Source organism: Grampus griseus (assembly GCF_964374135.1).
Source record: "Grampus griseus genome assembly, chromosome: 15".
NCBI classification, from domain to species: Eukaryota; Metazoa; Chordata; class Mammalia; order Artiodactyla; family Delphinidae; genus Grampus; species Grampus griseus.
The window spans coordinates 53,077,537-53,094,560 of record NC_139009.1 but is presented as its reverse complement, the minus strand read 5'-3'; the positions used below and the strand labels follow the sequence as shown (position 1 = coordinate 53,094,560).

Here is a 17,024-nt window from a genome sequence, read left to right as displayed (position 1 = left end):
GGCAAATATTGAAAATCCTTAATTATTGAGCAATCCTAATTTTTTAAATATATCACTACATCTTGTGCTTATTTCAGGCTAGATGATCAGTAGCAGCAATAGCAACTCAGTATGTAGATGGATGAAAGCAAAAACAGTGTAGGGTCCTTACTTCAAACTCATGTGATGGTGCTGTGGTGAGTATCTTTTCTAGTTCCTTCTTCACAGATAATTCTAGTTCTTGTCGAATGACTTCTTGGAACTGAGAAGCGCCATCTTGAGACATTGCTTTGCTGAGATCTTAAAACAAAAATATAAAAACCACAGACTGAGAACTCAGACAGCCATTCAAACAGCTGGTAAACCACAACCAATTTATTTCTGGTGTGCCAGCAAATGAAAAGGGCTCAATCTTCTGGTCCCATCAATCTCCAGGAGGATTTTAGCATTGTCAACTAGTTATGACTCAATAATCATATGCACTCAAATTTGACTGTTTGGTACATCTATATGCTTTACAGGTGTATCTAAAATACTAAACACTTTGGGGGAGATGAAGCAGGTGGAAGTAAAATGATTAATCTTCATTTGAGCATATAGTTCCATCTCCGCTGATGTTTTTCCGTCCTAGCTGTCAAAGCTGGAAAAAAATGAGAACGCCTAGAATAACATTAATAAGGGCATATTTTATAGAACCTGTCCTTATGGAACTGCTGCCTCATAAGAGAACTGAAGGGTTTGGCAACTGAAGCCAAATTGACTCCTTCCTCCTCCAGGACAGATGAAAAATTTAAGGAATCCTTTCCATTTTAGAAGGGGAGCCACTCTAGTTCATATTCCTCCCTAAAGAAGAACCTCTTGAGAGATACTGGCTATTCCAAAGTGCCTCTACTTTCCTGGCATCAAAATTTTCATTTTAAAAGGAGAAGGGCACAGGGCTGCCTCCCTGTTTCTGGTTCCTAATTTCAGCCAAACTTTTCAACGCTCATGTGTGTTGGACAAGACTATCAGGACTTCTGGCATAGCTGGGCACCTCTATGACAGATGGATCTCACTAAAGGTGACAGAAATGCCCCTTAGATGAAAACAAACAAAGAAAAACGCAGAAAAAGAAAACATCCCAGGCCCAAGTACCTTAGGAGAAAAATGCCAACAAGGTTGTTTTACATACTTCATTATCTAGACAGAAATTACCCTGTCTACTTCTTGTAAAATAAGGAACAATCGGATTATTGTTCACCCCCTCTTTATCCTCAATACCTAACTCAATCTTATTTTATAAATGTATTTTTGAAGCTTATGTTCAAACATTTCTTTTGATAGCTAGTTAGTTCTACAAATGTTGGTTAATTTAGCAAAACCATATTTCAATATACCTAAAAACACTCCCACATACCATAAATTCCTTCATTTGTTATCTGGGCAGAAGGAAGCATATAGACAGAATTAAAGGCAACATAATCAATATTTTAAAGATAGTTTTAAGAGCAGAAATTAGTAAATTACTATTAAAAATTAGTAAATATGTAAGTCCTGACGTAATTTAATGTAGACAGCCTTTCCCAAACACCGAAAAATGTTAACAAATGAGTTATTTATCATAGCTCTTCAAAATAAAAAGTATATACACAATTTCCAACACATTAAAATTAAAAAAAATACAAGGGAGTTTGGTGAAAGCACACAACCTAATCCTAAAATAGTGTTTTCTAAATGTGCTTTTCTTAAAGGCTTAAGTTTATGGACTCCAGTAAAACTACCAAAATGACCCACACTGTAGTTCATAAATAACTTCTTTGTGAGCTAAGAAACATCATAAGAAACACACACCTGTATGTGCCATAAACAACATAAAGATATGTTTCAACTCGTAAGTAGCAATTTGATTATAATATGTAAAAAATGATGATAATGGATGAACACGTTAGCATAACTTTTTTTTGCACATAAAGGGTTTACTTTAAATTTTTTAAGGATAGGATAGAGTTACATAATTATAAAATTACAGAATTAACAGACTTATATTGTTTATACTTATAAATGCAGAGAACAGGTAACTGTCTACACATTGTATGAAATAAAATTAAAATTAAAAATGAATTCAAGCTTGAAAGTTGAGGTCATTTACCTAATTTTAAAATGCAAATACGAAGACCTCTGAACTATATACATTCACTTAAACTGCACTAATGATGGAAAACACAAAAAGCACAGCATTCCCAAGGAACCACAGACATTTCGACCATAATTATTTTCTGTTATAATAATTGTTCCTATTTTGTCTTCGGAGAACTTTTTTTTTTTTTTTTTTAAGACAATCACCTCAAGAATGTTTTTAGACAGTACAATTTGTGACAATCAAAACACAGTCTTCTAGGGCTTCCCTGCTGGCGCAGTGGTTGAGAGTCCGCCTGCCGATGCAGGGGACACGGGTCCATGCCCCAGTCCGGGAGGATCCCAGATGCCGCGGAGCAGCTAGGCCCGTGAGCCACAACTACTGAGCCTGTGCTCTAGAGCCCGCCAGCCACAACTATTGAGCCCTCGCGGCTAGAGCCCGTGCTGTGCAACAAGAGAAGCCACCGCAATGAGAAGCCCGCGCACCTCAACAAAGAGTAGCCCCCTCTCGCAGCAACTAGAGAAAGCCCGCGCGCAGCAACAAAGACCCAACGCAGCCAAAAAAAAAAAAAAACAAAAACAAAAACTCGAGTTGTGACAAATATCCCTAACTTTGATTGGTTTGATATAGCACCAAATGCAGATGAAGAACAATTTGTATTCCTTCTACCCCTCTACAAATCTTAACAGCTTTTACAACAAAGAACGTTATAAGCCTATTCCACCTCATTCCACTGCTGTTTCCTTCCCCTTCCCCTGGGCAAAGTGCTACTATGAAGTTCTGATTTTAAGTGATTAAAGAATAAGGGCTTTTAAGGAATAAAGAATTTTCAATCTTAAGCAGCTGGCACAGACTAGGAAGCATGGAGCTAGAAACCATTTCCCTTTGCAGTGACCTCTTTTATCCATCCTGAATTTTTTAAGAAAGGTCTGGAATTTCTGGTAGGAAAAGAAGTATAGAACTCAGAAGCTTTCTTGGACTTAACATTCTCAGGTTACACTTCTGGCAATGGCAGCTGTGTTTCTAATGGAAGGTCAATTAAAGAATCCACTGAATAATGCAAGCTTTCTAACCTCCTAAGATGTTTTGTACCACCTCACTTCCTAGCAATAGAGAATTGACCCCCTCCACTTTAGACAGAGCGTTTTAGGAATCAAACATTTCATTACCTCAATCATAAATCAAAACATTTTTAGACACAAGATGGAGCATTTAATCTACCCTCAACATTTTACAGATGAGGAAACTGAGGGTGAAAAGTTAAATGACCTACCCAAAGTCACAGAGCAGGCTAATGCTGGAAGCAAAGCCAATTTATTCTGAGCCCAATTCCACCACAGTGAGGTAGAAATATCCTGCTCATTTTTTCCCTCCTAGTCTGGCTCTTTTTAATCTTTGGCACAAAATCCCCAAATAACACTCTCCTCTGAAAGCATGTCTATCAGAATGTCTTCTTATGCCCAGTTGGAACAGACGGGAAACTCCCTACCACATGAACCTGGGTTTACTAGAATTTTCTTAGTTGACTTAATGACAATTTAGTAAACTGGGGATAGAACAAGCAGTAGGCCTTTCGAAACTTTTCCCGTACCTCAATTTCCTAATTCTTTCCTGTTTACGAGAACTAAGATTTCAACACCATCGACTTTCCCCTATCCAACTGGAGCCAAAAAAGGAGGGAGGGGAAGAGGAGGAGGAAAGGAATAGAATTGAGAAGTAGGAGACTAGCAAGTGATTGTTTTCATTTCTTAATTCAGGTATTTCATTTTATCCATTTCAGCAACTAAGAAGTGTACATAATACCCTTCCCTGACATCCTGATATTGGCAAACAAAACAACTTCACATTCCAAAGCAGAAAGCTAGCTTCACAAGGAGCAGGCCAGAGATAACACCTAGAGCAACGAAGAAGGTGAGGAGCCCTCCCTCCCAGGCCACCTCCCACCACTCGTTAGATCTGATTAGTCCCAACCTTCCTTGGAAACCCACAATGAAAGGTACCCAAAGTCATAGAATTGGCAAGCTCACTTAATCTTAAACCAGGAAATGACCTGTGAGCCAAATAAGTACGAAACTCTAAGAACGTAATGGCAACTGAAAATAACCATGAATAAAGCCGAGGACATATGCTGAGTAGACTTATGACTTATTAAACCTAAACAGCCTCTCCCGGGCTCTTACTGCAGTCCTTTAAACCAGTTGTTTGCGAATATTCCTCTAGAAAAGCCCTTATTCTTTGGATTCAGCTACCCAGTATTATCTTACATCTTCTCCTACCTCTCTAACCATGCCTCAGTTTCCATAACTGGCTCCTTCTTTCTTCTCCTACTTCCTGGGTTTCCTAAGATTCTGTCCTCAGACCATTTTCCCCCTCAATTATTTCCTTATCGATCTCCTTACTGATAACTCCCAAATACATCCTGATCTTTTTTTCCTGAGCTCCAGGCTCACATTCCCTACTGCCTTCTAGACCTTTTGCACCTGGATAACCAGCTGGGTACCTCAAGCTCAACATGTCCAAAACAAAACTCATCATCTAAACTAAATTCATCTCCCTGCCTCCACCCCTCCCGCCCCGGCACCCCATGGCATTAACATTCTCCTAGTCACTCCGAGGTGACCTAGAAATCTCAGTCACAGTTGGCTCTTCCCTCCTTTCCCCTCACATTACATCCAATCCAATACCAAACTTCCTAACTGAACTGCCACCATTCCATTCATTGCTTTCCATTCCCACTACTGCTACTTTAATTTCACTCTCCTGGTCATGATGACAACAGCTTTCTAACTAGTCTACCCATCTGTCACTCTAATCTGGTGGTACCAGGCAGAATGGATTTGTTCCCTTAAACTGCAACTCTAATCATGTCACTTCTCCATTTGATGGGATTTTCATTTGATGGGAAAGAAATACAAATTCCTTAGCCAGACATACCTTAAAAGCCAAGCTGAAGTACTTTTCTGAGTAGCCAAAGAAAGTGCTCAAGCAGAATGCCTAAAGGCTCCAAGTTCCTGTCTCAATAGTACTTCTAAAACTTTAATATGCATGCAGATCACCTGGAGGGCTTGTTAAAACACACGATTCCTGGGCAAGCTCCCAGAGATCCTGCCTCTGGGTCTGGAGTGAGGAGAATATGCATTTCAAATAACTGAATGCAGCCAGTATTGCCTTGAGTAGCTCTGATATAGACTCTACTCCATTTATTTGAACATGTTCGTATCAGCCATGCATATCAATCATCTTCCTACCCCATTGCTATTCTGGTCACCTATTCTCTGCTCCAAGGCCTTCAGAAATGGCACCAGGCCCAGACTGGTCTAAAGCCTTCCCAGGGACTGGTTTAAATGTGAAACATAAAATGATTCTGGCCAGTGAGCAACAAAGATATAGTTTGCAAAGACCTTTGGATAAAGGCGTTCCTCGCTGAAAAAAGAGACACCTGAGAAAAAATAGTACCTTTTCCATCCCTGGCCACAATGAGTACGTGTCCACCCCTCACCTTCAGTTTCTTCTGCCATTTAGTGACTTTGAAGAAAGCTGACCCAATAACGAGACAAATATACTTAAGAGAAGGAAGAAAAGACTGATGCAGTCTTTGCACGGAATCAACCAACCCTGGAACATCCTACTTCAAGATTCATGTGATGTAAGTAAGTCCCTCATTTTTTAAGCCAACTGAGTTGGTATTTTTCTGCTCTATGAAATTAAAACCATCCTATTATAAGACTGTTCCAAAACACAGGAGAGAAAAATAGAAATTAAAGGCCCAGTTGTAAATTCCAAAGTCATGAGAATCATCCCAACACCCGGGAAACCCCCTGATCCCTCAGCCCCCAAAAGCTCAAACTCTGTGAGTTGAATAGCATCTACTATTGTGGAGGTGGCATTCCTTGTGTTCTAGGTGGTGGCTTCTGAACGTTCAAAGAGGCCTTCCTTTCTACCACAACTCGGCTATGTGGAGGTTTTAATCTGCGCTGTATCAGACACATATCAAATACCCCCAAAACTTTAATTCTTTGCTGAGATGTCTGTCTGTATCACCTTACGGGCACAAGCCATATAGTGTTATTCAACTTTTTTTCCTATACCTACCTCAACACCTGGCACAGTACAGGCACCTGATTTGGAGATCAAGACTTAACTTCTCATGTTAGTGGTTTGAACAGCCAGGAATATATTATTTGTGTGTCCAATTTAAATGTAATCTCTTCCTAGAAATCTTTCTAAACTAAGCACAGTTGCCCATTACATGCTCATATGGTAGATCCTTGAACCTCCCCTTTGACATCATACTTTCTAAAATTTATTCAATGTATATCTTACCCAACAATATCCAAGAATATATTGTGTCTATTTTGTTCACCACTGTATACCCAATGTATTCATAAAACAGAGCTTGAAACATAGTACTCAAGTAATGTTTATTAATTAATGAGTTAAGCCTATTAATTAATGAGTTAAGCCTATTAATTAATGAGTAAGAGCCTATTATGATACTGCAATGTGCTGGGTATAAAGAAGGTAGAGTCCTGTCCAGTGGAGGTTGTACCCGGTAAGGCCAAAGAGAAAGTGTTCAAGAGCTATGATTTCCAGTCATGGAGAAATGGGGCTAAGAAAAGTATGGTCCGTGTCTTGAGTACCTGAAGTACCTAAGGCTTCTCAAGCAGAGGCTGATTTAACAGTCAAGTATCATGGATGTGGTCAAAGAAATTCCAAACTTGTAGGCAGTTTAGACAAAATGACCTCTAAATTTCCTTTCAATTTTTATTACTATGTATAAATGTCACCATAATGTTTTCACTAACTTTAGAAATTAAACAAAATTGGGCAATTTATATATTCAAATTTAGCTTCATTTAGGAAAAACACAGAAAAATAAAGTTCGTGTCATTCAATCATAAAGAAAAATCAATTAGTTGGTCTTATACAATTTTATATGATCTTTCAGTATTAAAGTCAATATTATTTTAGCTTATAAACTATAGTATGACTGTTTACATTTACATAGATTTTTAAATGACTCAGCCATGTACATCCTAACACTTGCATGGGTCACAGCCATATGAATGCTTAATAAATGATTTTTGATTAACAAAAATTAAAAGCTACCAGGCTTTTGAGAACTGTTCCAGCACTGAACATGCAGAGCTACTTAATAATCAAGATTTTTGCTAATCATGCATCGCTTGCTTAAAAAATATTTTTAACTGTTAGAATTTATACATAAACCAGACTTCTCATTAATAATTAACCTTGCTCTCATACAACAGACTAGCTCTTAAAACAAAAACAACAAAAACCAAAAAAACAGAAAATATCACTTCTGGAAAACAGAACATTCAGGAGAGATGTGCCAACTAGTTAAATAATATCACTCTGCAACAAGTTTAATGGATGGTAAGGGGCCTATCACACCCATTTCCCATTTGTTGAGAGGAGAGAAAAGGGTTACAACATAAAATCACCATCAAGGACCAAAAAATGATTTGACAGGCCTGCCGTGTAATTTGATACATGTGCATTTAGATAAAATTTTTAACCTTGGAAAGGCTTTAAGGTCAGTGAGTCTAATTCCCTTATCTTGGAGATGAAACAGAGCCTAGAGATGCTGACTTGCCTAAGGTCACAGTGGCAGCCAAGCAAGAATCCCAACCCTGCTGCGTGGCGCCCTGCCTCTTCTTCCTGGAGGAAGTTCTCCCTTTCTCTGTTACAGTGGTGCATTACGTAGTTTACCACCTCCAGGCTGTATGCCACCAAATCTGAATGAAAACTGCAAAAACCCAAATATGTCTATCAAGTGAAGTTACTGCGTGAAGTGAAAACTACATATCAGAATAAGCATTCTCTTGTGCGCTTCAACTTTTCCTTCTATATTGTTTATTTTCTGGGCAATGAAAAATTGAAGAAAGCTTTTATGTACTCTATAAATATTTTATTACCAGGCCTAAGCATTTTACCATCGGCGTAAATGAACCCACAACAGTGCAGAACTGTGTTATTTGGTTTTCCTACACTCTTTGGAAGCTTTAAAATTCTAGTCAGGGTTATAACATAAATGAAAAATCACATCAGTCTTTGCCAGGGCAGCAACCAGAGAAAAACACAAACTTCAATTACCTTTGCAGCCAAAGAGCAAGTGGAACTATTGTTAAAAGGAGTGTCCCCTAGAATAGTCTAACAATTAAAAAGTAGACTAAGCATAACATGACTATTTCATGTACATGAATATAATGAATAGTGGGGTTTTTTTTTAAAGATACAAGTAAAGATCACAGAGAAACAGGGAACTTTCTTGATTTACATAAAAAAACTAACAAATATCTAGCAATGGTTTGGAAAACAAAACATTTTGTTGTTTATATAAGTTAACTAAGACAACATAGCCAATTTCTCCATGGCTCTCAAAAACAATTCTTAATTGTCAAAATGGTTTGGGGGCACAACGGATTTCATTTGGCAATGATGGAGAAAAGTAAACAATGGGACTGTTGGCAGAGGCAGAATTTGAATCCTAGACAATTACTTTGCAACGAACTGAAGGAGATGCTTGCTTACCAGTTAAGAGAACTGGAAAACAGCTTTCAAATGGAGTACTATCCCCTTTCTCACACATAAACCCAACCAAAACACACATAAAGTTTAATTTTCTTTCAATAACTTAGCAAGCCAACTTGCAAAGAATTTAGTAAGTTATTAATAGGAAGATGCATGCCTGGCAGTACAATTTTAGAGACCTAAGACATATGGTTTCAATTAATAGTCACTGTGCCTGGGACAATCCATCAAATTATCCAAGACCAAAATGTCCACAATTCAAACACTATTACACCAAGTTCAAAACATGACAGTTTAGAAAAGAAACTGTAGGCTGTGTAAAAAGGACACCAGTCTAGAAAACCAAGCTTCTAAAGAGATCCCAAGCAATCAAAAGGGTGGTAAGTGAATCATATTTCCACATTCACTAAATCCGAAACCTTCAGAGGATCTCCCCCACAATTTTATTCTAATATTGCTGGGATTTTCTCCACCGGCATAAATTCTGGGTATCAGGATGAATCATATTACATAAAGTTAATAGAGTCAACTCTTAATTATTTATTTTTACAGATAATCCAGAGTTAGTTTAACTTTTAAATATTTGTTTATATTAACTTTTCAGTAATGGATGTATCTGACTTTTTGGTAACTCCTAATACCTGCACTTCCACAAAAAGTACCAAATTCAACATGGTGGAAACTGGAAAATTACAATATATTATTCTTTGACCCAGAATATTTTCATTATTAGGCCAACTAATTTTCCTCACACAAATTAAGTATCCCATTCTTTTGATTAAAGTCACTACAATTCATAAAGTTACTACAATTTTCTATGAAGAAAAATAAATACACAGAGAATGTGAAGTGAATGTTAACTGATATTACAACACCTACTGTCCAAAATTAACATCAATTTCCTTTTAATTTTTCAATTTATCTTCAGAATATTAAAACGGCACTTCCAAGAAGTGTACCAATTAATATTTCTTATTTCTCTAATGTCTAATTTCTTTTTTCCCTGAGTGGGCTTTCACAAATGAAAATCATCCATTTTACTAGAAGACCCAGTTATGAAGAACAAAGACAATTTAACCAAAGAGATTACAAGATCCATGTTGGAATACAAAGTTTTCATCAGCTCAACTCTTTGAATTTCTTTTAATTTTCCATTTATAACTGTGACTCTGAATTTAACTAAATCCCTGTCTCTCTAGCAACATAGTGAATCCTAAGCTACATCTTTAAAAAATGAGAAGTGTGCCTTAGTCATTGCTTTGCCACCTCTAGTCCTGCCTCAAATCCATGCCACAACCTTCCTGGGCTGAAAACATCCTAGTCATCTAAATAATCAGCAACAGGCTAAATTTAGTCTTAGGATTTGAGAACAACCAGGCCTAGGCCTGACCTCTACAACCAGGCCCCAGAATGCTTCTCACCCCTGTATTCATATGAGACCCCTCCCGTTACAATTAGTTCAGCTAATCTTCCCTGGCTACGTTCCACTGACCAAACAAGAATCACCAAAAAAAAAAGTCACTAAAAGAGAATTCCAACAAATGGAAAATCTGAAATACTTTTTAAGTGACACAGAGGTACTCAAACGGCTTCCCTTGTAATATAAGAAAGTACCTCAATTTAAGAATATTAAGGGACATTTTTATATAATTTAAGTAGACAAACAGTTTTTTAAAAAGTTCCTCCAGAGACATTCCTGGCGGTCCAGTGGTTAAGGCTCCATGCTTCCAATGCACGGGGGCGTGGGTTCAATCACTGGTGGGGAACTAAGATCCTGCATACCATGTAGCCAAAAATAATTTTTTTAATAAATAAATAAATAATTTCTAAAAGTTCTTCTAAATTACAGTATAAGTACATAACACAGCCTTAGCTGTCTAGATGACAGCAGGCCCAGTGCCATTTATAAATTTCAAATCATGTAGGGAGATTGCTCCATAGCTCTCACAACTTTTGAAAAGCCAAATTCCAAATGGCACTGACTAACATACCTGGCAAAAGTCACAGCTGCTGATGACCCAGCAGGGTCACAGGAGGAGGTGTCACCTCCAACTGTGACAAGGGGCCCTTTCTCATTTAAGTAGTAGTCACATTTATTTAGAAAAATTGTGGGCCCTGCAACAACCCCTGGGATGGAGAAAACTAGCAAATGGAGATGTAATTTCACAGGCAGACAGAAGGTGACCTGAGGGCAGAATACACCAGCAAGGGAATTAAGCCAGAGATCCAGTAAAGAGTCCTCCTATGAGAAGTAATTCTAAGTAATTCTAACACAGACTTGGGAGATGCCCAAAGCCAGTTGAACCTTCTTTTGGCCAAGGAATACATACTGGGAATTCTCCTGCCTATTGACATTAACTATTTTTATTAATTAAACATTTCTACCTAATAACTTACAAAGTGCTTGAGAATGGACATGCCTAGCTTTCCTGTAAAGCAGGGGTCCCCAACCCTGTTAGGAACCGGGCGCACAGCAGGAGGTGAACGGCAGGCTAGGGAGCAAAGCTTCATCTGCTGCTCCCCATTGCTCACATCACCCCCTGAACCATCCCCCCGCCCCCATCCGTGGAAAAACTGTTTTCCACAAAACCTGTCCCTGGTGCCAAAAAGGTTGGGGACCGCTGCTATAAAGCACATTGCCTAGATTTGAGGGAAGAGATTCAAGCCGAGAATAGCAACCCCAGGTTCCAGGACATTCAAACACGTGTACACAACACACAGGTATAATACACAGATCTGAATTTCAAGTGCCAACCATAAGGGATACAGGAGAAATCCCAATACAGTACATTGCGTATTGTAAGAGCTCATAATTTTAGTTGTTGATTGGACTGAAACAAAAACTGTCACCAATTATGTATTCACATCACTGTTCAAGCTTTCCCCTCCAACCCCATACTTTAAAAATATATATATATCAACTCCCAAGTTGCTGGAGGCCTGAACACCAAACCTAGAATAGGAAAATAAAGAACTGTCATAGGTGCATTGTTTGTTTGTGACATGTGGTTATACTCATAGTGGCAATTCTATCCAAAAAGCTACCATCATTTTAAGAAAGGAAAGTAAAATTTACTGGCCATCTAAATGCATTCATGTAATTAATCTCATTTCAGCTTCTCAAAACCCTTTGGCATAAGTACTAATACCCAATGTTTATATAAATAGAAACGAAGGTTCAGAAAAGTTGTCTATGATCACCTGTTAGTAACAGGATTCAAGCCTAGGTCCATCCCTTTTATCTTTCTCAACATTTATGTTAGAGGTGTTAATAAACTACAACCAAAAATGTAGGCTAGGAGCTTCCCTGGTGGCACAGTGGTTGAGAGTCTGCCTGCCAATGCAGGGGACACGGGTTCGTGCCCTGGGTCCGGAAAGATCCCACATGCTGCGGAGTGGCTGGGCCCATGAGCCTGCGCATCCGGAGCCTGTGCTCCACGGCGGGAGAGGCCACAACAGTGAGAGGCCCGCGTACCGCAAAAAAAAAAAAAAGTAGGCTAAACTACTAAAAAGTACATGGAAAGTCTGCATTTCTCATTTGTCATCCATGACAGATTCTTTCAGAGCATCCACCACTTCAAGACACTGTATTTCCCTCAGGAATATAATATTATCTTTGCCCAAAGGGAACTGATAGTCTAGCTGGAGAAAGAAGCCATTGTTCCTGATAACAGTCAGGACTGGCTAAACCCACCTGCCTTTCCTCAGCCCTCTCAGTTCCCCTTCCTGTCCGCACCCAGAGTTACCTTGACTTCGACCCGGAAAAGAGAACAGGGATTAATCAGCAGCCTGATAAGTTTTTTAACATAAGAGGCAATAAAAGGTACTGGAAAGGACAAGGGTTTAAGACACATTTATATATGAATTTCAGTGCTTACTAGCTGTGAACTTTGGATAAGATACTTAAATTTTCTCACCTGTAAGGTCATGATTAAAATCTACTACCTCTTAGGGCTCTTGTGAAGCTTAAATGAGACAACATATGAAAACAGTTTAGAGGCCTAATATTTGTTCAATCTTTTCCTTATGAAGTGGCACAAGCTAAGTGTCAATGAGTGGAAATATCAATAAATGCTACAGCAAAGATCAAACAATTTGATCTTTGCTACCAAAAAAATTCAAAAACAAAAATCCCAACGCTTACACTTAAAAACTGATCTGTGGAGACAGCAGAATCATTACCCAATAAAGTTTATCAATGATCAATGCAGCAGAGTTAATTAAACATACAGAGAGTTTACACTTGAAGTACAAATTTAAACAATGATAAACAGGAGCAAAATCGTGTTAAAAAAATTTTGGAGGGGAGAGGTGTCATCTTTTTGTGCAAAATTGCCAATTTAAAAAGAAAACTACCACTTAGAGCAAACTGGATGGCAATTAAATGCAATGTTGGATTGAATAATGGAAAAGTAGTCTAGGTCTGTAGCTTAGTTAATAGTAAGGTACTTGTGATAATTTCTTAGTTTTGACATATGTGCAACTTTTCTAAAAATCTCAAGATAAAAAGCTGATTTTTTTAAAAAAGTGGATGACAAGGGAAAGGAATAACAACATACACAGGTATTGCCACTTTATTTAGAATCTCCTGAAAACAATTAGCCTTTAACAAACAGCAAAGGATATGACATTAGTCAACATGCACCATCTCTGTAGGCTGCACTAAAGCATAACAACGAGGAACATCTGGAGTTTAATATTATTTTTAACTTTTAAAGAGAAGTGACTTGTCCACTTTTCTCTAGCATATTATTGCAATACTGGCTTGCTGGTAATTAAATATTGTTGTTACAAAGTCCAGCAAACTTCTGACAGTTACCTCTACTTTCTATTCTTGACTAAGACATTTATTCAACCTAAACAGAAGCATCTCTTACCACATACAAGGCATAACATGAATTTAAAAGTCTAATGACAAGTGACATTTCTGAGCTTAGTGCTAAAGGCAGACATAAGTGTCCCATCTGTTTTCATAATAATGCAGGCAAATTCTCTTACTTTATTATACAAAACTCAAAGAAGAGTTAATAAAGTGATATAAAACCTACTAGGGCATTTTTATGCGCAGGGCCAAATGATGGCCATTACTGACACAATTTTTTTAAGTACATTACATTTATTGAGAGCCACATTAAGTGGTTGTGAACTTTATACTAGCTGTGTGTTCAGCAAGATGGCCGAAGCTTTCACACTCTGGGGTCTGCAAGAAAAGGGTTTACTTTTACCAGAAGGCAAATCCTATGCTACAAATTGATGACAGAGGTTTAAAGTAGCACCAATTTCAATGTGTACACGTTACACACACACATACACACAATGTTACTGCTTAACTCAGTTGACAGGCATTCCCTAAACCTTTTTTAACACACATATAGAACTTAGAGAACAATTTTCTAATTTGAAAGAAACCTTAATAATATTTACAGATTTCAAAGAAGGGGAAAAAATAAACACAGCAATGCAGCAAAGTCATTTCTCCTGCTGAAATGACCTCCAGCTTCTACGAGCTATTCCTGGTTTCGCAATAAATGAATCTGAGACTCAGACCACGTACACACAAACGGAGAAGCTGAGAACGCTAAAGCTTCCCCAATAGTCCTGGCTAAACCCACCTGCCTTTCCTCAGCCCTCTCAGTTCCCCTTCCCGTCCGCACCCAGAGTTACCTTGACTTCGACCCGGAAAAGAGAACAGGGATTAATCAGCAGCCAAAGTCCTGTTTTATCATCATTTACAGCCCCTATCCCAGGGAGCCAGAGTGCTACTAACCTGATTTCAGGGAGGCAGAACTAAATGCAGCAGAGTACAGGGGTATAAATTATATGTATCTGAAACGCCAACCCAGCAGCTCAAGACAGCTCAAATGTCAATTTAACGAAAAGGGTTTCGCAAATTGTATCTCAAATGAACATTTCCACTTCCAAACCACCCACCAACCTCTCGACTGCCAGTACCCAAATTCGGTACAGCTAAAGCAACCCGGGAGAAAAAAGAAGCGTGTCTTACCTTGTACAAATCTCGACATTTTAGTGATTTATTAAAATACTCTGGCCTATATATATATGTGTGTGTGTATATATATTCAAATGCCTAGAGGAGTCACGCTATGGGCAGGTCTCTCTTCCACCCCTGCTTTAACAACCGACGAGTTCCTTCTCCTCTTCCTATGTTTTGCCACTTAAGGGAGTATTCAAAGCGGCTAAAACTGCCTCAAAAAAAGAAAAAAAAAAAGAAAAAAAAACACCCAGGAAAACCTTCCGCACTTCCAAAAGACAGAAACTTGGTGCGACGAGTCGGCTCGGAACTCCAGGCTACACTAAAACCTTGACGCAAATGAGGGCCAGCTGGAGGCTCCCGGAAAAGGTAATATCACACGAACTTAAATTTCATCAATGAAAGAGGCGTATCTAGAGCGGCTACTTCACTGCCCTCCGGAGCTGCACGGCCGCAGGCACAGGCGGGCCGCACCCCCTATTCCTCCTCCCCTCTCTGCCGTCCGGCCTCTGGACAGTTCCCCGGGAAACTCTGGCCAACGGCGGTCCCCGCCCTGCAGGGATCGCGAAGCGGGGAAGGCAGGCAGAGGGGAGCGATTCAACCCTTTCTACCGGCCCATCAACGTCCCGGGACTAAGAGGCGCTCGGCGCGCGGGCGGGCGGGGGCCTCCAGACCAACGCCTCGCTGCTGGGAGCGGCGGCAAGCTTGCCACGGCTTTTTTCCGGGAGGGGCCGAAGGCTACACGCCCTCCCCCGCAGCGGACGCTGGGGGGCCACCCATGAGGGGAGAGGCGACTCCGAGGGACAGGAGCCCGGGAGGGAGGGCCCGCCCCGACCCTCACACATTCTAGTTCCTCCTGGTCGAACCCCAAATTGGGCCTCCGGGGCCAAAGCGGGGTCAGGCAGAGGGGCTCTACACGCCTCAGAGAGGGAAACACACTCGCCCAAGGGGTGGTGGGAAGCCCGCCCCGGCCCCTCCCCAAACCGCCACAGAGACCCACCTTCCTCCTCTTCCTTTAGTAGCTGGGAAATTGGGGGCGTTTATGGCGCGCCTGGAAGAAGGCTCGCAGGTTGAGAGAATGTCACCTCTGAGGCAACCTTCTCTCTCCCCCTCTCCCCTCACACATGCACACCTTGAACCCCTCACCAGTGGTCGCAGCCCAGCTTCTGACCTCCTTCGTCCAGCGGGCTGCGGGATCCCGCAACCCAAAGCCCCCACTTTCTCCTAAACACCTCCCCTCCCCCTCCATTTGGAGCAGCCCCCCTCACGGCGGAAATGTCCCCACTGCGCAGACAGACAGGAGCAGCCGCCAGTCAGGAGCCGAGGCGGATTCAGGGCCTGGCCAATGAGGCGCGCGGGAGTGGCAGGGGGCGGGGCGTATGCGTCCAGAGGGAGCCTGGCGGAGGTGGGCTCTGAGCCGGAGCCGCGGCCCGAGCCCGAGCCCGAGCCCGAACTCGGATGCCGCGCGTTGGGGCTGCGCCTCCAGCGGCTGGGCCAGGGATGTTTCACCAGTAGAACTCCCAGTCTTCCACAGATACTTCAGCAAGGGAGACAACCTGAAGCACGAGTGGTTATTTTTGTCGTGCTTAAAAATGTTTCCGCTTACCAGAGACTGAAGCTAGATATCTATCGGGCGAGTAGAGCCAGAGCACCCCGCGCAACTACCCCGAGAGAGCCCAGGCCCTATCTCGGTAGACACAAACTCTACCCACACATCTGGTCTCCAAAGGGTGAAGATGCGTTAAAGAGTAACAGTAAGCAGTTGGATGTGTGGGACTTAACTAACAGGAGGAGGAATTTAGGGCATTGAAGAAAACGCCAAGCGAAGGCTCTCACACCAGAACCACCACCCCGGTTCCTATTCCTGTAGAGATTTCCGCAGTGTTAGGCGTTTACTTTTCTGATAAAAGGGAAAATGACTTAAGTTACCCCTCAAGAGGTGCTTTCCTTTTAATAGATTTTTGAAGCCCTCAAGGAAAGAGGATGTTAACGTTTGCAGTGAGTCGGGAACTACAAGAGGGCCAGCGCAGCGCCCGCTAAATCACACCTGATGTTGCCAACCCCACCTACCTGTATGACCCAGTGCGCCTGTCACTGGGTGTATCTCAGACTTTACAATTCAGGACTAAGGCACCTGCGTCAGGACAAATGAATTGTCAGCGCTCTGTTTAGGTGCTGGAGGTAAACCATGTCATTCTAGAAGAGTTTGAGGCCTTGGACAACACTAATCAAGGTAAAGTGAGAATTTTTAAATGAATCATTCTGTAAACAAATTATTTTTTTAGTGCTATGTATTCGTATGGAAATGTTGTTGAAGTAACACAGAAAAGGCCAGTGATTCATTTGTCATGCTGGAGAATGATAACCCTTGGTACTATATTT

General features: G+C 40.7%; 1 protein-coding gene across 4 annotated transcripts in view; it reads right to left on the bottom strand.

Annotated features, from left to right (window-relative positions):
* Positions 1–15,915, bottom strand: part of UGP2 (UDP-glucose pyrophosphorylase 2) — a 55,215-nt gene extending 39,300 nt beyond the window's left edge. The window contains exons 1-2 of one of the 4 annotated variants that reach the window (XM_082672420.1): positions 15,789–15,915; positions 152–279 (exon numbers count right to left, since the gene is read on the bottom strand). In XM_082672420.1, the coding sequence (XP_082528546.1) occupies positions 152–279; positions 15,789–15,891 (231 nt within the window). In that variant the 5' untranslated portion in view covers positions 15,892–15,915. Of the gene's footprint in view, positions 1–151; positions 280–14,654; positions 15,318–15,642 lie in introns of those variants that run through there. The other 3 variants (XM_082672423.1, XM_082672422.1, XM_082672421.1) reach the window with 3 other exon arrangements.
* Positions 15,916–17,024: the final 1,109 nt, after the last annotated feature.